Raw genomic sequence first — 17,805 nt, 5'->3', positions numbered from 1 at the left:
TTCCAACTCTGCCCACCATTAAGCAGGAAGTAGCCAGAGGACTTTACACCATCCCCCATGTCACTTAGAAAAGCAAAAAGGGAGGAATGTTAGGTGCAGTACAGGCTGAGTAAGCTGTCTGCAGGGCATGCCAAACAAATGTAGCTGCAGGATGACCTTGTCTCTCAAACCCTTTCTCTGGTTATTTATCACCTGTTTGCTTCAAGCCCAAATGCCCAAGCCCCCGCTCAAGGCTGAGCACTTCGCCCCCGTGCTCAAGGCTGGCCACTCAGCCTGCCACTCAAGGCCGAACACTTAACCCCCTTGTGCCAACAAGGCAGCTTGCAGACCCAGAGACCCCATTAGATTCTGGCTATAAAAACTCCCTACTGCCGGGCCCCCTCTATTTCTCTCTCTTGCTCTCTCTTGCTTTCTCTGTCTCTCTCTTGTGTTCTCTCTCTCTCTCTCTCTCTCTCTCTCTCTCTCTCTCTCTCTGTCTCTTCTCTTTCTCTCTTTTCTCCTCTCTTGCACTGCTGTAATAAAGATCTCTTGGTGGCTCTGAGTGTTCTGGTCATTTTCCTTTCAACTTCTGTAGTCAATATGAACTGAACTTTTAATTTTTTTTTTAGATGTAGATGGACACAATACCTCAATTTAATTTATTTACTTATCTGTTGTGCTGAGTATCCTAACCCAGTACCTTACACATGCTAGGCAAGCACTCTCTACCATTGAGCCATAATCCCATCCCAGCAATAGGATATTGAACTAACTTTTTTACTGAGTTTAAAATTATAACAAGATCAGTATAGAAAATTTGGAAAATGCATAAAATTACCAAGAAGGAAAACTGTTACCCATCAGTGGTTATCACTATTAACATTTTGGAGTATAGCTTTCTAGTTTCCTCTGATTCATTTCTTTACATAGTTGAAACTAAATTGCATACACGTATTTTAACTTGTTTTGTTTAAAACTGACATTATAAAATAAGCATTTTCCATGTTGTTAAGAACTTTAGCATGTTATTTTAATAGTGCCATACATAATATTCTTTCAGGATTGCAGTGTAATTAAGGATTGTTCATTTTAGATATCCCTATTGTTTACAATTTACTGCCTTTATTTTTTATACATATTTCTTTTGGATCTCTGAATGTAAGGTGCAAGAAAAGTATATGAAGGTATGTATATGGTTGAGGGATAGCAAACAAAACAATACCCAAGGTCCAGAGGTTGGAATTTTGGTAGAAAGAGACCTGTTTCAGGAAAATGAGGGGCATGGGCATGATACACCAATAAAAATATGAAAAATAAAATGGCTCTGGCACTGTGTGGATACATGGGGTGGGGTTAGAGCTGCTGCCTTTATTTGACAACATATTATCGAGCTCTGAAGCAGACTTTTCATTGAGTCCTAGGAGAAAAACCAGGTTTCCAGGACTAAGTGAGTGAGAAAGTGGTGAAGCTCAGAGCATGGAATGTAACTGTATTTTTGGGAGGTTTGTTGATGAAGAGAAGAGAAAAATGGAATGAGGTAAAAGGGGGAAAACAAGAACAAGTAGCATTTTTATTTTATGTGTTTATTTTTAAAGATAGAGACTGGAACATTGTTAGGGCCAAGGTATAGCATAAGAGAAAAAAGGGGGTTGGGATTGTGGCTCAGCAGTAGCACACTTGCCTGGAATGTGTGAGGCACTGGGTTTGATTCTCAGTATTGCATATAAATAAATAAATAGATAGATAGATTAATAAATAAATAAATAAAGGACTATTAATAACTAAAAGAGAGAGAGAGAGAGAGAGAGAGAGAGAGAGAGAGAGAGAGAGAGAGAAAATAGGGATATGAGTATTAAAAACAAACTAAAGATTGGAAGTCCATCTGCTGTTTTACATTTTTTTTCTTTTTTGTCTTAACCCTGGTAGTTAGTTTCAGAAGAAACTTTCTGATTCCTCATAATCATTTGGTATTTCCATGCATTGTGGCTTAGAATCTGACCTACACTCAAGACCTATTTTAGCCTAATGAAATGAGGAACTACACATAATGTTGATTTTAGACTTTGCATGTTTGTTTTTGTTTCATATGTGTCATAGTAGCATAGCATTAGAATAAGTTCATTTAGTAACATTCTCTCTGAAATTTTATATATTTTATATATTTAAATATATAAAATATATGAAATTATATACAATTTTATATATTTCCTTGTCCACAGACTGCAACCACATTTCAATAGCAGTTTCTGGGAATTCTCTAGTCCTGATGTCTAAACAAATTATTAACATTTTATCTCCTATTGTTAATCTTTTTTGACCTGTTCAGGTTCCCAGTATGTTTTATATTTTTAAAATATTACCTTTATGTCTCATCTGTGCATTTTGGTCATTCCTTATTGTTAATAAATGACTTCTAGCAAGCTCACATGACTATCTTGCTTGGATTGTTCTTGTCCAATAAAGACAGCAGTTCCAACACCACTGCATGTATTCACAAAGTGCCAGAGCCATTTTATTTTCCATACAAAAGATTGTTCATGGAACTTGCAAAAGAAGGTAATTGGTCCTAAAATTTTGCTTTAGACTAAATTAATAAAGAATCTTTTATAAGCAACTGTAAATGAGCCACTATAAATGACACAATTTCTATGAATGGAAAAATAATCATCAGGCTAATAATATAGATAATATGTATTTGCAATTAAATAAGTTAAGAATTGTAAATTCATTATACTAATAAAGTTCCAGGCTTCCTTCAGCAACCAGGAACTCAGTAATAACTGCAACAGTAGCACTTAGCATTTCCTCATTTGAGAAAACTAACATATCAGCTGGTAACAAGTCAAAATGAATTTGAAAACTCTTTTTGCTACTCTAACTTGTATAAAACCTAGCTGCTATATAACTCTCTGCTGTAGTATATTGCCTTCAAAGAAACATCAGTTTAGCATTCAAAATAATTAAGAAGATGTTTTAATTTATTTTCTCAGTTTCTCTAACAGAGCTACCTTGTTTATTCTAGGTTTCCTAGATGTGAGAGGTGGTATCAGACAGGTCAAGTAATGCAATGTCATGCATAAATATGAAACTTATTTGTAACAATTGTGATCATTATCAGCAGGAAATTCCACAGTAAAACTGTGCCATCATTGCACCAGAAACAATGCAACTCCTAGAGGAAAATATAGGATCAACATTCCAGCATACAGGCATAGAAAATGACTTTTTCAATAGGACCCCAAAAGCTCAGGAAATAATGCTAAGAGTTAATAATTGAGATGGCACCAAATTAAAAGTCTTCTGCACAGCAAAGGCAATAATTAAGAATGGAAAGAGAGAACCTATAGAATGGGAGAAAAACTTTGCCTAGCTACTGTTTTGAGAGAAGATTAATATCTAGAATATATAAAAAACTCAAAAAAAATCAAATAACCCAATTAATAAATATAAACATACTAATGTATTAAACAGATACTTCTTAAAAGAAGAAATACAAATGGTCAACAAATATATGAAAAAAGGTTCAACATTATTAGCAATTAGGGAAATGCAAATCTCACAACAGTCAAAATGGCAGTCATTAAGAATACAAATAATAATAAATGCTGGAGAGGATGTGGAGAGAAAGGGACAATTTTACACTGTTGGTGGGATTGTACAGTAGTACAACAACTATGGAAATCAGTATGGAGGTTCCATAAATGGAATCACCATATGACTCAGCTATACCAATCCTCAGTGTTTATCCTAAAGAATTAAAGTCATCATATTATACGGATACATGTATATCCATGTTTATAGCAAAACAATTCACAATAACAAATCTATGGAAGTAGCCTTGTTGTCCATCAATAGATGAATGGATTAAAAAATATGGTGTACATACAAGATGAAACTTTATTGAGCCATAATAAAAATAAAATTATGTCATTTGAAAGAAAATGAATGGAAACAGAGACTATTATGTTAAGCAAAATAAACCAAAGTCAGAAGATCAAGTGTTGTTATGTTTTTCTCTGATATGTAGAGGCTAGAGAGAAAAAGGAAAACAAAAGTTGGGATGGATCTCCTAAAAATCAATGGGAGGTCAAAAAGAGGAAAGGGAACAGTGAGTGGGAGAAGGGAAGTGAGGGAACAGTGCTAAGGATTGATATTGGCCAAATTATATTCTTATAATGTGTGCATGTATGAATATGTAACAAAAAATCCCATAAATGTGTATATCTATGATACACCAAAAAATTATTGAGAATAAAATTCCTGACACAAAAAGGAAAAGAAAAACTATTCCACTAAAGAAATACCCCAGCATGTGTGCTCAGTACAGGCCTTTTATATAATGCCTCCATGGAATCTCATCCTTTTACAGATGTGTAGATACAGCCCTTCCAGTCTCCTCCCCAGACCTTCCTTCAAAGTAAATCTAGCTACTAGTGTTGCTGTTTATTTGATGGTAATTTACTTCAGCTGCAGGAGTTTGTATGTTTGTGATATCATTATTGTGAGGATAACCCAGACAGCCAGAATGGAGCTTCACACTAAAGTTTGCAGCATTTTTTGTGCTGTTTTGTCATGCTCCAACTGTGTCATACTTGCTCTTTCATTTTAATATCAATAATGTAAACATTTTGCATTCTTCTCCTTAACTGTCTCTCCAAGAATGTCTTGGTGGCCTATACAGGCTTTTCTCACTCCACTACTTAATATTCCTGTTACAGAAAACCCTTATTCATTTTACTCCTCTAGAATTATGTATTTCTCTTTTGTAAGAACTTTTGTGGTAATACCAGCAAAATACTTTCATAATACACATAAAAATTACATTAAACTCTTATCTCTTGCTCTTGTATCTTTTCTTTACAATGAAACTACTACAGACCTACATGAAGAAGACTCCAGGAGTTTAGCAGAACAAGAGAAATATGTTAAGCAGGGACATAAGAAAAGCTTTGGAGTGAAGTCTTAAATCATAACATTTTGTGGTTTATGTAATGCTTTATGTGTATCTATAAATACAGTAAATATTCCTTCTTATAGTTTTATTTTTAGTAAGAAACTACTCACATATGTTTATGGGGTACCATGTGATGTTTCAGATAAATTAGCATATGGATCACCTCAGTATTTGTCATTTCTTTGTAATGGGAGCATTTAAAAATTCTGTCTTAGCTATTTTGAAAAACACATTATTACTAATTATAGCCCTCCTCCTATCTAACTTAACCTCATGCCTGTTTACCAAAGTCTCCCCTTTTCCCCATCTACCCTCCTGGCTGCCTCCTGCCTCCCTGCCACACACATGAGACTTGGTAAACACCATTGTACTCTCCACTTCTATGATTTTGACTCTTAGATTCCACATGTTAAGTGAGAGCATAGGTTTTTTTCTCCCACTACTTGGCTTATTTCACTTAACATAATCTCCTCACTTAACATACTGTCATCCATATTGTTATAAATGCAGAATTTCCTGTTTCCGTAGGGTGAATAGTATTTCATTGTGGATGTATACCACCATATCACCTTTTGAAAGAATCCCTTCATGTGTGGGGGGACACAGGTTATTTCTGTATCTTGGCTATTGCAAGCAATGCCTCAGTTAACACAGTGGTATATACACTAAGAGCCACAAGTTTCTTGAGGAAACTGCCCATAAAATTATAAAATATGTGACTATAGAAAGTGTTCACAGCTATTATTTTCACCTGTGTTTTTAGAATATTCACAAAGGGCAAAAAGACTTTTTTTTTCAAATATACAGCACTTTTTAAATAACAGATAACCTCAGTTTTTCTTAATTTTTAAGAGCTAACTTTTTATTTATTTTTTTCATGTTATTGTACATTTCTTTGTCTTATTCAGAAAGGTGTTAGTATTATTCATCTCTGAGAAACATTTTTACCTCCTTCTGAAAGGCATAGTTTGGACTAGGTATAGACGCCACAGTTCACATCAACTTCTGAGTTCCTATTCCCTTGTTGCTTTCTCCATTTTTTTTAATAATTGCAGGACTGGGATTGAATCTCATGCTTACTTGTCCTTCATTCACAAAGCTCCATTCCCAACTCTTTTAACAAGTGTGATGAGATGTATCCATCTTACAGTACCATGCAGAATGTATCCACCATCCAGTACTACTATGTAGTGCCAGGTAGAATCGTTCCATTGCTCTAAAAATCCACTATGTACCATCTTGTCTTCCTTCCTCTACTCCAACCCCAGTTGCTTTCACTTTCTTTTTAGTTTTACCTTTTTCAGTAGGTCACAGTTCATAAACTGATTTTAATTTCCTATGTCCTCCAAGGTGCTGAAGTTTGGCTGGGCACAAAATAACTGAGCTGCCACACAGCCTTGTAGGTTCAAACAGCAACTCTTTATTTTGGAACTCTCACCAGCACTCTACACACTTCCTAGGAACACACTCCCTCCACCAGGGTGCTTGTGCCAATTCTCCTGGAACCAAGAGAACTCCAAGGGAACACCAAAGTAGGGGGTGCCAGAGGCAGCAGGATCTGCCCTAATCCCAGAGCCCCAGAGCAGCCCTATTCTTGGGGCAGAGTCACCTTTCAACCATTCCCTCTGGCAAAATGCCAGGAGTCATTCCGACTAAACTGTGGCTCTGGACACGCAGGATTTTTAATCTTATTGAAATTGGGTGTTTTGTTTGATTTTCTAGCCTGGGTGTGTGTTCTCAAAATTTCATTATGAGGTCTTTCCTTGGATTAATCTAGCAATTTTTCTTTCATTTTTTATTGTGTCTTCTGCGTCTGTATTGTTCTTTCTAGAAAGTGTGGAATTGATGAATTTGTATAGCTGTAGCCAAAAGAATTTACTTTCTTCAATGAGTTTGACTTTTAGACCCTATATGAGATCAAGCAGTATTTGTCTGTGTCTGGGTTATTTCACTTGGCATAATATCCTCCAGGTTTATCTACATTGTTGCAAATGGAAAAAAAAAATTCTCCCCCTCAATCCAGTTCATGGGGCCTCCGCCTTCCTGCGGAGCCCTGGTGCCTGGGCTTCAGTAGCTTCTGGTGAAGTCGGGGTATGGGTGGGGGTGAGGGTGGGGTGTGGCACTCTGCTAGCAAGGTCCTTGCTGGCCACTCTGCCACCATCCAGTCTGCCTCCAGGCACCACATGACCCTGGGAATGTCCAGCATGTGTGAAGCCACCACACTCAGGCACATTGCCTTGGCCCGCCATGCCCAGGCCCCCGAAGCCCCAGACAGGCCCCTCTCAGCACCTTCCCATGGAGGGTTCTCCCAGCCCAAGGTGCTGGCATCCAAGGCACACTGCCAGTCCTGGACCTGATGCTCCTGCAGCCGCGGGTTGTGCTCTGCCCAGTCTCATTCCCCTCTGGGGATGGGGGAAGCCCCCAGCCTTAGCGGGAGTCCCAGCCATGACGCTCTGGAGGTCCTCCATGGCCAAGGAGATCATCTGAATAGTGCTGACTTTCTCGCTCTCCCCTGGCTCTGCCGGCATAGGAGTTCCCCCCAAAACCCAGGTTATGGGGTCTCCCACCTGGAGGGGGAGTCCCCTCTACATGGCTGGGGGGTATACAAGCTCCCCCCGACACCCAGGTGGGAGGGGTCTCCCGCCAGAAAGGGAAAGTACCTTCTACCATAGCTGTGGTGGTGTACCTGCTCGCCCTGACACCAAGGTGGGAGTTGTCTCCTGCCTGGAGGGGCCAGTCCCCACTACCTTGGCTTCAGGGGTATAGGAGCTCCACCCACCACACCCAGGTGGGAGGGATCCCCCGCCTGGAGGAGCAAATCCCCTCTACCCTGGCTGTATAGGATCTCCCCCACACACACTGGTAAGAGGGGTCTCCTGCCTGGAAGGGCCAGTCCCCTTTACCCTGGCTGTGGTGATATATGAGATCCTGCTGACACACAGGTAGGAAGTGTCTCCTGCATGGAGGGGCGAGTACCCTCAGCCTGACTGTGGCTGTATATGAGCTCCACCTGACACCCAGGAGGGAGGGGTCTCTGTCCTAAAAGGGTGATTTTTCCCCTTCCCTCGCTGCAGGGGTTTACCAGCTTTCCCAAGAACAAGGTGCGAGGGGTCTCCTGCTTGGGGGGGCGAATGCCCTCTATTCTGGCTGCTGTGGTTTAGAAGCTCCCCCCCATACCAAGATGGGATATATCTCCCACTGGAAAGGGCGTATCCCCTCCACCCTGGCTCTGGAGATGCATGAGCTCCTCCCCACACCCAGGGAAACGTGGTCTCTTGCCTTGATGGGCAAGTCCCCTCTCCAATGGCTGCAGCAGTATAAGAGCTCCCCCGACAACTAGGTGAAAGGGGGTCTCCCACCTGAAGGGGCGAGTCCCCTCTACCCTGGCCAAGGAGGAATACAAGCTCACCCTGGCACCAAGATGGGAGGTGTCTCTCGCCTGGAGGAGCGGGTTCACTTTACCCTGGCTGCAGCAGTATATGAGTTCCCTGACACCCAGGTGGGAGTAGTCTTCCAACTGGAGGTGCGTGTCCACTCTACTCTGACTCTGGTGGTATAGGAGCTCCCCCTGATAACCAGGTTATGGTGTCTCCTGACTAGAGATTCGAGTCCCCTCTACACTGGCTGAGGGGGTATTGGAGCCCCCCCCCCATAGCCAGGTGAGAGGGGTCTCCCTCCTGGAGCAATGAGTCCCTTCTACCCTGGCTGTGGACATATACAAGCTCTTCAAGACACACAGATGGGAGTGGTCTTCTGTATGGACAGGAGAATCCCCTCTACACTGGCTTTCACGGTATACAAGCTTCCCTGACACCCAGGTGAGAGAGGTATCCCGCCTGGAAGTGTGAGTCCGCTCTACTTTACATTTTGCCATATAAGAGCTCCTAGTACACCCAGGTGGGAGGGATCTTCTGCCTGCAGGGGCATGTTCCCTCTACCCTTGCTGTCACAGTATTGGAGCTCCCTCTGACAGCCAGCTGGGTGGGGATCCTGCCTGTAGGAGCCAGTCCCCTCTACCTGGATGCTAAAGTAATCAAGCTCCCCTGGACACCCAGGTGGGAGGGGTCTCCCGATTGGAGGGGCGAGTCCTCTCTACCCTGGCTGCAGAGGTATAGGAGCTCACCCAGACACCCAGGTGGGAGAGGTCTCCCATCTGGAAGGGCAAGTCCGCTCTACCCTGCCTGCAGCAGTATAAGAGCTCCCCCTGACACCCAGGTGGAAGGGTCTCCCTCCTGGAGCTGTGAGTCCCCTCTACCCAGGACATCCAGAGAGAAGGGGTCTCCCATCTGGAGGGGAGAGTTCCCTCTACCCCACCTGCAGTGGTATAGGAACTCCCCAGCCACCCAGGTGGGAGGGGTCACCCACCTGAAGGAGAAAGTACCCTCTACCATGGCTACAGTGGTATAAGATCTCCCTCTGACACCCATGTGGGAGGGGCCTCCTGCCTGGAGGAGCAATTCCCCACTACTCTGTATTTACTGAATTAAAAAAAAAATGCTAGAACTGTGGCTCAGTAGTTTAGTGTCCTTGGGTTCTACTCCAGGTACCAAAGGGGGGAAAAAAGAGGAGAAAAAGAAAAAGTGACTTGGGTACCTTGTTCTTTTGCTGAATAAAATTTTGGGGTGCAGAGTTTTAAAGGCTGTCATTCTGCCTATCAGATGAATAGGTTGTTATATTTTTACTTGATTTTTTTTTAAAGAGAGTACTGGTATCAGAGCAGAGGGAGATTCTGTTCAGCTTAAAACGCTCTTTGGGAACTGAAAAAAATTTTCTAAATCCCAGAGGAAGCCCAAAGAAAAAACAAAAATGACAGCATGTTCACAAATGACAAAGAAGGAAATCCAAATTTATCCCAGAAGAAAACACCAACCCACAGAAACAGACTAGAGAGTAAGGGAGAAAAACAGAGAAAAAGATCTAAACAGAAATCAGAAAAAGAAACTTAAAACAAACAAGACCAGCAAAAATAATTCTGTATCTTTCAATCAAAAACCTTGAATGTAAAGGGAATAAACTCCCCTATTTTAAGATGTAAAGTGACTGAATGGATTTTCTTTTTTTAATGGACTCAGTCACTTGCTATCTACAAGAAAGTCACTTCACCTCAGGAGACACAGAGAGTGACAGTGAAGGGATGGAAAAGATATTCCACATCAAGAAAACCAACCTAGAGCAGGAATGGCTACACTCCTATCAGATAAAAAAGACTACAGATTAAAACACAATAAAAAGAGACAAGGTGATCACACCATGATAAAAGGGTCAATTCAGCAACATGAGACAGAAATTGTACACATACATGTGCCCGACACCGAGCACCCACATGTGCAAAACAGATATTACTGGAATGTAAAAGAAGAAGTCAACTACAACACAGTAAGAACAGTGGGGGCTTCAAATCCCCCCTTTTTTGAGAGAGAGAGAGAGAGAGAAAGAGAGAGAGAGAGATTTAATATTTATTATTTAGTTTTTTTTGGTGGACACAATCTTTGTTTGTATGTGGTGCTGAGGATGGAATCTAGGCCCCACACATCACGCAAGCACACTACTGCTTGAGCCACATGCCAAGCCCAGTCAACTCCTATTTTCAGCACTGGACAGATCCTGTCTGCACAGGGTAGACATTTACAGACCATCCCACCCAACCACTGCAGAGCAAACACCCTTCTCAACAGCACACGACATATTCTCCATGTATTCTCAAAATAAATCTCGATAAATTTAATAAGAATGGAATCCATAGCAGGGGGAACACCTGGACAGTTCCAAAGCATGGGAATTCTTCAGCGTGTTCCCCAACAACCAATGGGTCATTGAAGAAATCAAAACATTGTTATGTATGTAAGAAATAAGAAAAATAACTAAAAATAAAAAAGAAAGTGTAAAATGCCTGCAGACCAATGAAAAGGGCCACACGAGATATTCAAACCTGGGGATACAGCAAAAGCAATTCTAACTGGGAAGTCCTCAGCAAGAAATAGCTTCATGAGGAAAATAGATCTGGAAAAAATGGCCCAATATTGCATCTCAAGGGACTGAATAAAATAAGGATGGGTCATGCCCCAGTTAGTAAATTTGGGAGAAGGAATAAAATCATAAATCTTCTAGAGTACCTGGGATCCCAGGCATGTGCCACTGCAACTGGCTTTTCATACTTGATTTTTATTGTTTTGGGGACCAGGCAGTGAACCCAAGGGTGCCATACCAGTGAGCCCCATCCCCAGGCAGGATTTTTAAAACAGGGTCTCACAAACTTGCTTACAACCTCTCTAAGATGCTGAGGCTGACTTTGAACTCACCATCCTCCTGCCTCACATCCTGAGCTGCTGGAACTACAGCTGAGCACCACCAAGCCAGCTTTTCCAATTGTTTGTTGAAGAGAATCTTTCAGGACATCAATTTGACCCACCTGTCCAGACCAATTAAAGAATGCATTCCATTGTTTTCATGTGGGTTGTGGTTCTTTCTTTTTGAATATTTCTAACAGATAGGCAGCTCTATTTCAATTAAACCTTCCCAATGTGGCCACATCATTTTTGGATTTATTTTTTGTTTGTTTGTTTACTTATCTCTGTGATGCCTTGGATGGAACCCAGGCCCTTCCACATGCTAGCAAGTACTCCACCACAGAGAAATGTCCCCAGCTCCCTGAGTTAGCTTTGATGAAGTTCACTCATTTCTCTAGAATAGCATGGTTTCTGGGTTTTCTAAATTGTGGAGGTAAAATTGGCCAGTGTTCCAGAAGGGGCTGTAGAGTCTTTGGATACAGGTGCACAAAGGACTGTGCATCTTTCAATGGCCAAGGGGTGAAACCCAGTCCCACTTTCTGACCTGGCCATCCTTACAAACCAGGTGCTTTTTGTTATGACATCCTACAGTTGTGTGCTCGCTCAAAGCACAAATTAACCTAGAGTCAAAAGATGAGGAACTCAAAGGGAGGTGAGTGCTTTATCCCCAGGCATCTGAGAAAACAAAGTACCCTCACAATCCTTCCAGTGTTCAAGGGGTCTGGAGGCACCAGAGTACCTTCAAGTCCCTTTTTAGCCATGATAACTCTTAAAAGAACACATGATGACAGATCTCATTATGCAGATTTTCCTTGACTTTATTTGATCCTTGAATCCAACAAAATGAATGCCATTCAGAACCTTCCACTGGCCCCACATGTGCAAGCTAGACTTTAGAGCTGGAGAAAAGGAAGTGCCACAAAGAGGAAGCAAGGCATAAAGATCACTCTGTGGGTGACAGAGAGGCCAGCTGTGCTTGGTCCAGACTCTGCTACCAGTTCCAAGAGTGAGCTGCAGTCTGCTTACACATCAAAGTGGGTTCCAGTTCACTATGTGTGGAGAATTATTCAAGCCATAATTAAAACATGTCCACAGGCAGCTTTACAATACCTCAAATGAAGACTGGGTGGACATTGTTCTCATCCTTGGATGAGAAACTAAGGCTAAGGTCACTGCACAACCCCATCAGCCCAGTCCTCAGTGGAGAGAAGTGTTAGAGGAAGATCGCTCAGTTATGTGCTAAACGTGCCCCTTCCACCAGAGCTTGTAATGGATTTCAGTTTTGCTGAAAGGGAATTTGGGTACCTTCAAGGGGCACCAAAGGTTTAACTGTGGACAGACTACCTAGGTGGATAACAGGCAAGGTTTGGTGAGTCCCAGAGGTTCTGATCAATGTGCAGCATGGACACCTCCTGCAGCACTGGGAGTGGGACAATGGGGCCTGTCTTATGCACAGATGCCCTTGCCCAGCACACCCAGAGACCAGGACCTGAGTTTTCTGGGTCTACATGGAGACCCATGAGAAAGAACCAGCAATGAATGTCTAGGTGGCACTGAGGTCCACAGAGAAGAAGTTTTCTTTCAATGGCTCATGTTCAATGCCTATATAGAATGTTCCAATCCACCTGTGTGAACATGCATGTGTTAAGCCACAGAGTAGCCACACATCATAACCAGATTTCAGTTTGATACCTTGACTTCCTGGGGCTGAACCTCATTGTTCACCAAGTACCCCATGCCTTCTTTCTCCATCAGCACCTGGAGAATCCCAAGGTTTCATTAGAAAGCCATGTAAATCCAGTGCAGAGGATGGCAGAAGACTAACCTTGAGATTCTGTTCATTTATGATGATTTATGCACCAGCCATGAAAGAAAGTAGCATCTTTCTGTGCCCATCAAGCCTGAATCCCACTCTAGAAATCCAGGTCCCTATGTATGTCTCTATAGAGACACATGTCCTGAAGGTTCGATCCTAGGGGGGCTTTCCTCCAATGGAGCCCCCTGCTGTACTTTCCTTTTCCCATCCACACTTTAGGCAATGCCTGAAATGGTGGGCTCTGTGTTCCCTCTAAGGTGACCTTACATCCTGCTTATACATACAATTGCCTAGAAGTACACTTTTGAAACACACTCAACTAGGCAGCTATTGGACAGGAGCACTGAATGAGGCCCTGGTTATACATGAACTTGGAGCCACAATGACGACACGGGACAGTACAGAACACAAGGATGTTTGGCTGCCTAAAACCCCTCACTATTGCTGTCAGCTCAGCACAGAGTTGGGAACATCTCCCTGGGTGGATGGTACCCCAGGCATCATAGCTCTCCAGAGGGGCAGGGTACAGCTCTACGCTCAACTGGCTCAGCCTGGCAGTGTGAAGCAGCAGGTCACTCAGGGTTGACATAGAGAGGCGGTTCCCATGGATACTCAAGATCACAAGCTGGGAGCAGCGGCTCAGGGCAGGCAAGAGGGCTTGGAGCTGGGAATCAGTGATCCCGCAAGCTGCCAAGTCCAGGCTGTTCAGTGTGGTTGCAGTGCTGTCCAGCAGGATTTGGAGGGGCTCCAGACTGAAATCGGTCAGTTTGATGCCCCTCAGTTCCAGGTGTCTGAGCTGTCTGGCGTTTGGATATCGGGAAAGGTATTTCCAGTCAGAATCTGACAGTGGGCAGTTGGTTATTGAGAGGGTCTCCAGGGGGGTCTTCAGGTGCCTAAGGAAAAACCAGACAGTTCTGAGGAGCAATGTCAAGGAGGGAGAAGACAAATTGGCCCAAACCCAAAGTCACCCTGGTGATCCGACAATGGTCCACACTTAGGATGCTGCCTTTTGCAAAATCTGGTCATTCACATCACCCCATGTCAGGGTGAGCCTTTCACCACATCTCCTGTGAACAGAAGAGTCCACACCTCTGTGTCCCCTCCTCACTGCCAAGCAGAAAGTCACAGGTCTGGCCACAGGAGGTCATGGGGAGTCATGTATGAAGGACAAATTTGGGCAGGATGTAACAAAATCCACTGGGGTTAACCCTCTGAGAGGCACACACCCTATATCCTCAGCAAGATTTCCACCCCTGCTCCTGACCCTTACACCCAGCATCACTACCTGGAGTTCAGAACAGCCTTCCCCAGGTGGGTATAGAGGCAGGTCCTCTGCTCCCAGCTGGGGAGCACAGAGCTTCCCTGTTGACAGGTGTCAGTGTTGGGGCTTCCCTCCTTCCAAGCACTCTTCTCTACCTGCTTTCCACCACCTTCTCTGGACAGGCCTCCCACGGAGGGAACATCAATCCCATTTCTAGCTTTTGTCCCTCCCAACTGGATTCCCAGCATGGTGGCACTTCCCAGACTCTGGACCCTCATTTAGTAGTCTGCTCCAACACACATTATGCAAACTAGCTTCAGGATCCAATAGGAACTAAAGGATGAGTTATTTACCTTACAGTGCCTTATTAACCATGAGAGTGTCAGTGGCTGGTAGGTGCCAATTTCCTGTAACTGGTCTGCAGAGGATATTCACCCCCTCTTACTCACCACAGCACCTGTTCCAGGTGGCCCTCAAGGAGGAAGACAGCATTGGCACAGAATTTCCGCAGGCAGTCCATCCTGAGGAACTGCGAGGTGAGCTGGGCAAGCAGCTGCTCCTGCTCCTCTTGGGAGGTGTAGGTAGGCACATAGACCTGGGAGACAATCAGCTTCCTCAGGTTCCTCATCTGGCCCAAGAAAGGAGCACAAGCAGCCAAGGTGGAGGGCGCCCAGGCACAATGTACTTCCACCTTCTGGACAGAGTCCAGCTGCAGCAATCTCAGGACCTTCCTGGTGTAGCTGGTGGGTTTCCCAAAGATCTTCAGTGTATTGCAACACAGGTGCAGCCTGTCCCTTCTCTGTCTGACCCACAGGAACAAGTGGGTCAGGAATTCATCCAGGGGTCTTTTTCTGAGGCTCAAGTCTATGAAAACCTTGAAGGGTGGCTTAGCTGCCATTGCTGGACCGAGTTTCAATGTTCGATTCTTCTTAATGTCTTCTGGTGAGCAGGTGTCAACCACAGCTCCAGACCACATCCTCCAGAAGTTCTGGGGAACATTCCGCAAATCTAGCACCTGCAGTTTCCACCTCCTGTGGGAACGACAGCAGAGTATCAGCCCTGAGGTCCCTTCTTCACCTCTTAGCTGCTGCCCCCAGCTCCCCATCTTTGTTCTGTCTCACTTTTCTCCATTCACTTCCCTCCCATCCAGCCTGGTGCCCCCACTTGTACAGACTGAGGCAGGGGCAGGTATAGCCTCCTTCATAGGTCATCACAGCTGCCACAAGCACCTCAACATCTGGAAGCCTTTTCCAGATGGGGCTCAGCATGGCCAAGGCCTCTCCACCCCTCCTTGCTGGCAGCACAGGAAGCCTGTGTTGCACAATTTAGCACCCACTCTCCCTGCCTATACCTATCCCAACCCTGGCACCCAGGGTGCTCCCTTCCAGGCCACCTAGGTCCCCCTCACCTGGGGTGATCCTGCTGGGCAAGCAGCATGTCCAGCCCTTCCAGGGCCACTTGGGTCATTTCAAGCTGTGGCTTCCTCATCAGTGCCCCCAGGGGCAGGCGGGTGAAGGGCCAGGCCTGCACCATTTTCTTCAGGACCTCAGTGTGTCCCCTGCTGAAGGCCTCCACAAAGAGTGGTGGGAAGAGCTCTATGGGCAGGTCCTCCAGATCCAGGACAGCCCTGGACTTGTCGCTCAGCAGGCTTCGCCCTGCCAGCTCCAGCAGCGTGGGTGGGGACTGGACGCTCATCCTGGGGAGTCTGAATGAAGAAAACTCCTGGAAAATGGTCCAGGGAAAAGGTCACTATCCCATCCATTGCCAGCCTCTGGGAAGGGGGTACTGGGAAGTATACAAGTACATCTCACCCTTATGGGGGAAAGCTTTGGATTATTATTTTGTCCTTTTAAAAGGGGGGAATTGGAGTGTCAAGTGACCTAAACAGTAGGCTCCTAGATTCAACAACTATATGGGTGGAAATAGACTAGCCCTCATATGGATGACATTCCTTTTATTTTTTTTTTAAATGAGCATTTATGAAGCATGTGCCTATATTATAAAACACTTGGAAATTACAACAGAGTCTCATGGATATCTCTTACACATGTGAGATTCTGAAAACTTAGGGGGATGTTGATGAGAACAAATAGATCAGAACAGAGTCTCTGAACTGTTCCATGAGATCATTTGAAGCTTTTGTTTTAATTTGTTTAAACAAATTATAAAAGTAGAAAACCACCTAGGCCATAGAGTATACTCTTTTAGGGGCCAATATTGGCGACTGAATTTAGGACACTCAACCACTGAGCCACTTCCCTAACCCTATTTTGTATTTGAGATGGAGACAGGGACTTACTAATTTGTGTAGCATTTCGTGTTCTGAGGCAGGCTTTGGACTCTAGTCCTCCTGCCTCCTCGACCTCTTGAGTTGGCAGGATTATTGGTGTGTCCCACCACACCCAGCAAAAGAGTATAATTTATAGGCACGCAATATAAATATTTCCTTCATCAGAAAATAGAATTGCAATCAATTCGAATGAAATAGGAATCCAATCTCCTTGGTGAAGAAAGTGGCTGGGGCCCGAACTGGGCTTGATCCTCAGCAGCACATAGAAATTAATAAATAGTGATGTGGGGATATACCTCTGTTATTAGAGTGCTTGCCTCGAATATACAAGGCCCTGGGTTCAATCACCATACCACCAAATAAATAAATAGATAAATAATTAAATTATATTGTTCATATAAACCTTAAAAAACAAAGATTAAGAAAATCAATAAAAGTTGGGCATGTGAGCCTAGACCTATAATCCCAGGGGCTCTGGAGACTGACACAGGAGGATCAAGGGATCAAAGCCAGCCTCAGCAAGAGCAGGTGCTAAGCAACTCAGTGAGACCCTGTCTCTAAATAAAATACAAAACAGGGCTGGGGATGTGGCTCGGTAGTAGTGCTCCTGAGTCCAATACCTAGTACTTCTGAGTTCAATACCTGGTACAAAAAAAAAAAAAAAAGAAAGAAAAGAGAAGAAAAAAAAGTAATTTGAAAGTGACATAAACCAAAATGGAAATCCTAATATTCAGCATAAAGGCAAAACCAAACTGAGAGGCAAAATCGAAGGCCTAAGTTGGTTCATGAGAAAAGACAGGAACTAAATTGTTCCTGAATCCACACAGGTGAGGAGGGAAGGCACTGTTCCTTAGGACAGTGAGGGACTTACAGAATCTGGTCAGGTGTGCAGGTGCTCTGAGCTTCAGCAGGTCAGGATGTGTCTCCTTAGGCTGCAAGACTCTTGTGCTTCTCTTCTGGCTCTGCAGCAGCTTTTATGGACCCCTCTGGCCACGCCCCCACCTCCATCTGATTGATCAGCATCCAATCAGAAAGCAGTATGGGATCACCTTCCAAAAGCTCCACCCACTTAATAATGCTGGGATTTTCTTCCTTGCATTAGTTCATTGAATCTGATGGTCATGCAAGAGCGCAGAATCGGGAGATGTGAGAGTCAGTGATGACTATGTCCATGCACTCCCCACCATGGACTCAGTTTTGTCCATATGTGACCCTCCT

The 17,805-nt window shown here is 43.8% G+C and overlaps 1 protein-coding gene across 1 annotated transcript; it reads right to left on the bottom strand.

The window, feature by feature from the left end:
* Positions 1–6,957: 6,957 nt before the first annotated feature.
* On the bottom strand, positions 6,958–15,992 carry LOC144249274 (PRAME family member 20-like). The gene is made up of 6 exons (XM_077791560.1): positions 15,706–15,992; positions 15,025–15,328; positions 14,747–14,925; positions 13,476–13,929; positions 12,913–12,978; positions 6,958–7,122 (listed from the first exon to the last, which is right to left on the bottom strand). Exons 1-6 carry the CDS (start codon positions 15,990–15,992, stop codon positions 6,958–6,960), a joined length of 1,455 nt encoding a protein of 484 aa, XP_077647686.1.
* Between the last annotated feature and the right edge of the window lie 1,813 nt (positions 15,993–17,805).

Source organism: Urocitellus parryii, chromosome 11 (assembly GCF_045843805.1).
Source record: "Urocitellus parryii isolate mUroPar1 chromosome 11, mUroPar1.hap1, whole genome shotgun sequence".
In the NCBI taxonomy this organism is placed as follows: domain Eukaryota; kingdom Metazoa; phylum Chordata; class Mammalia; order Rodentia; family Sciuridae; genus Urocitellus; species Urocitellus parryii.
This window is presented reverse-complemented; position numbering and strand designations above follow the sequence as displayed.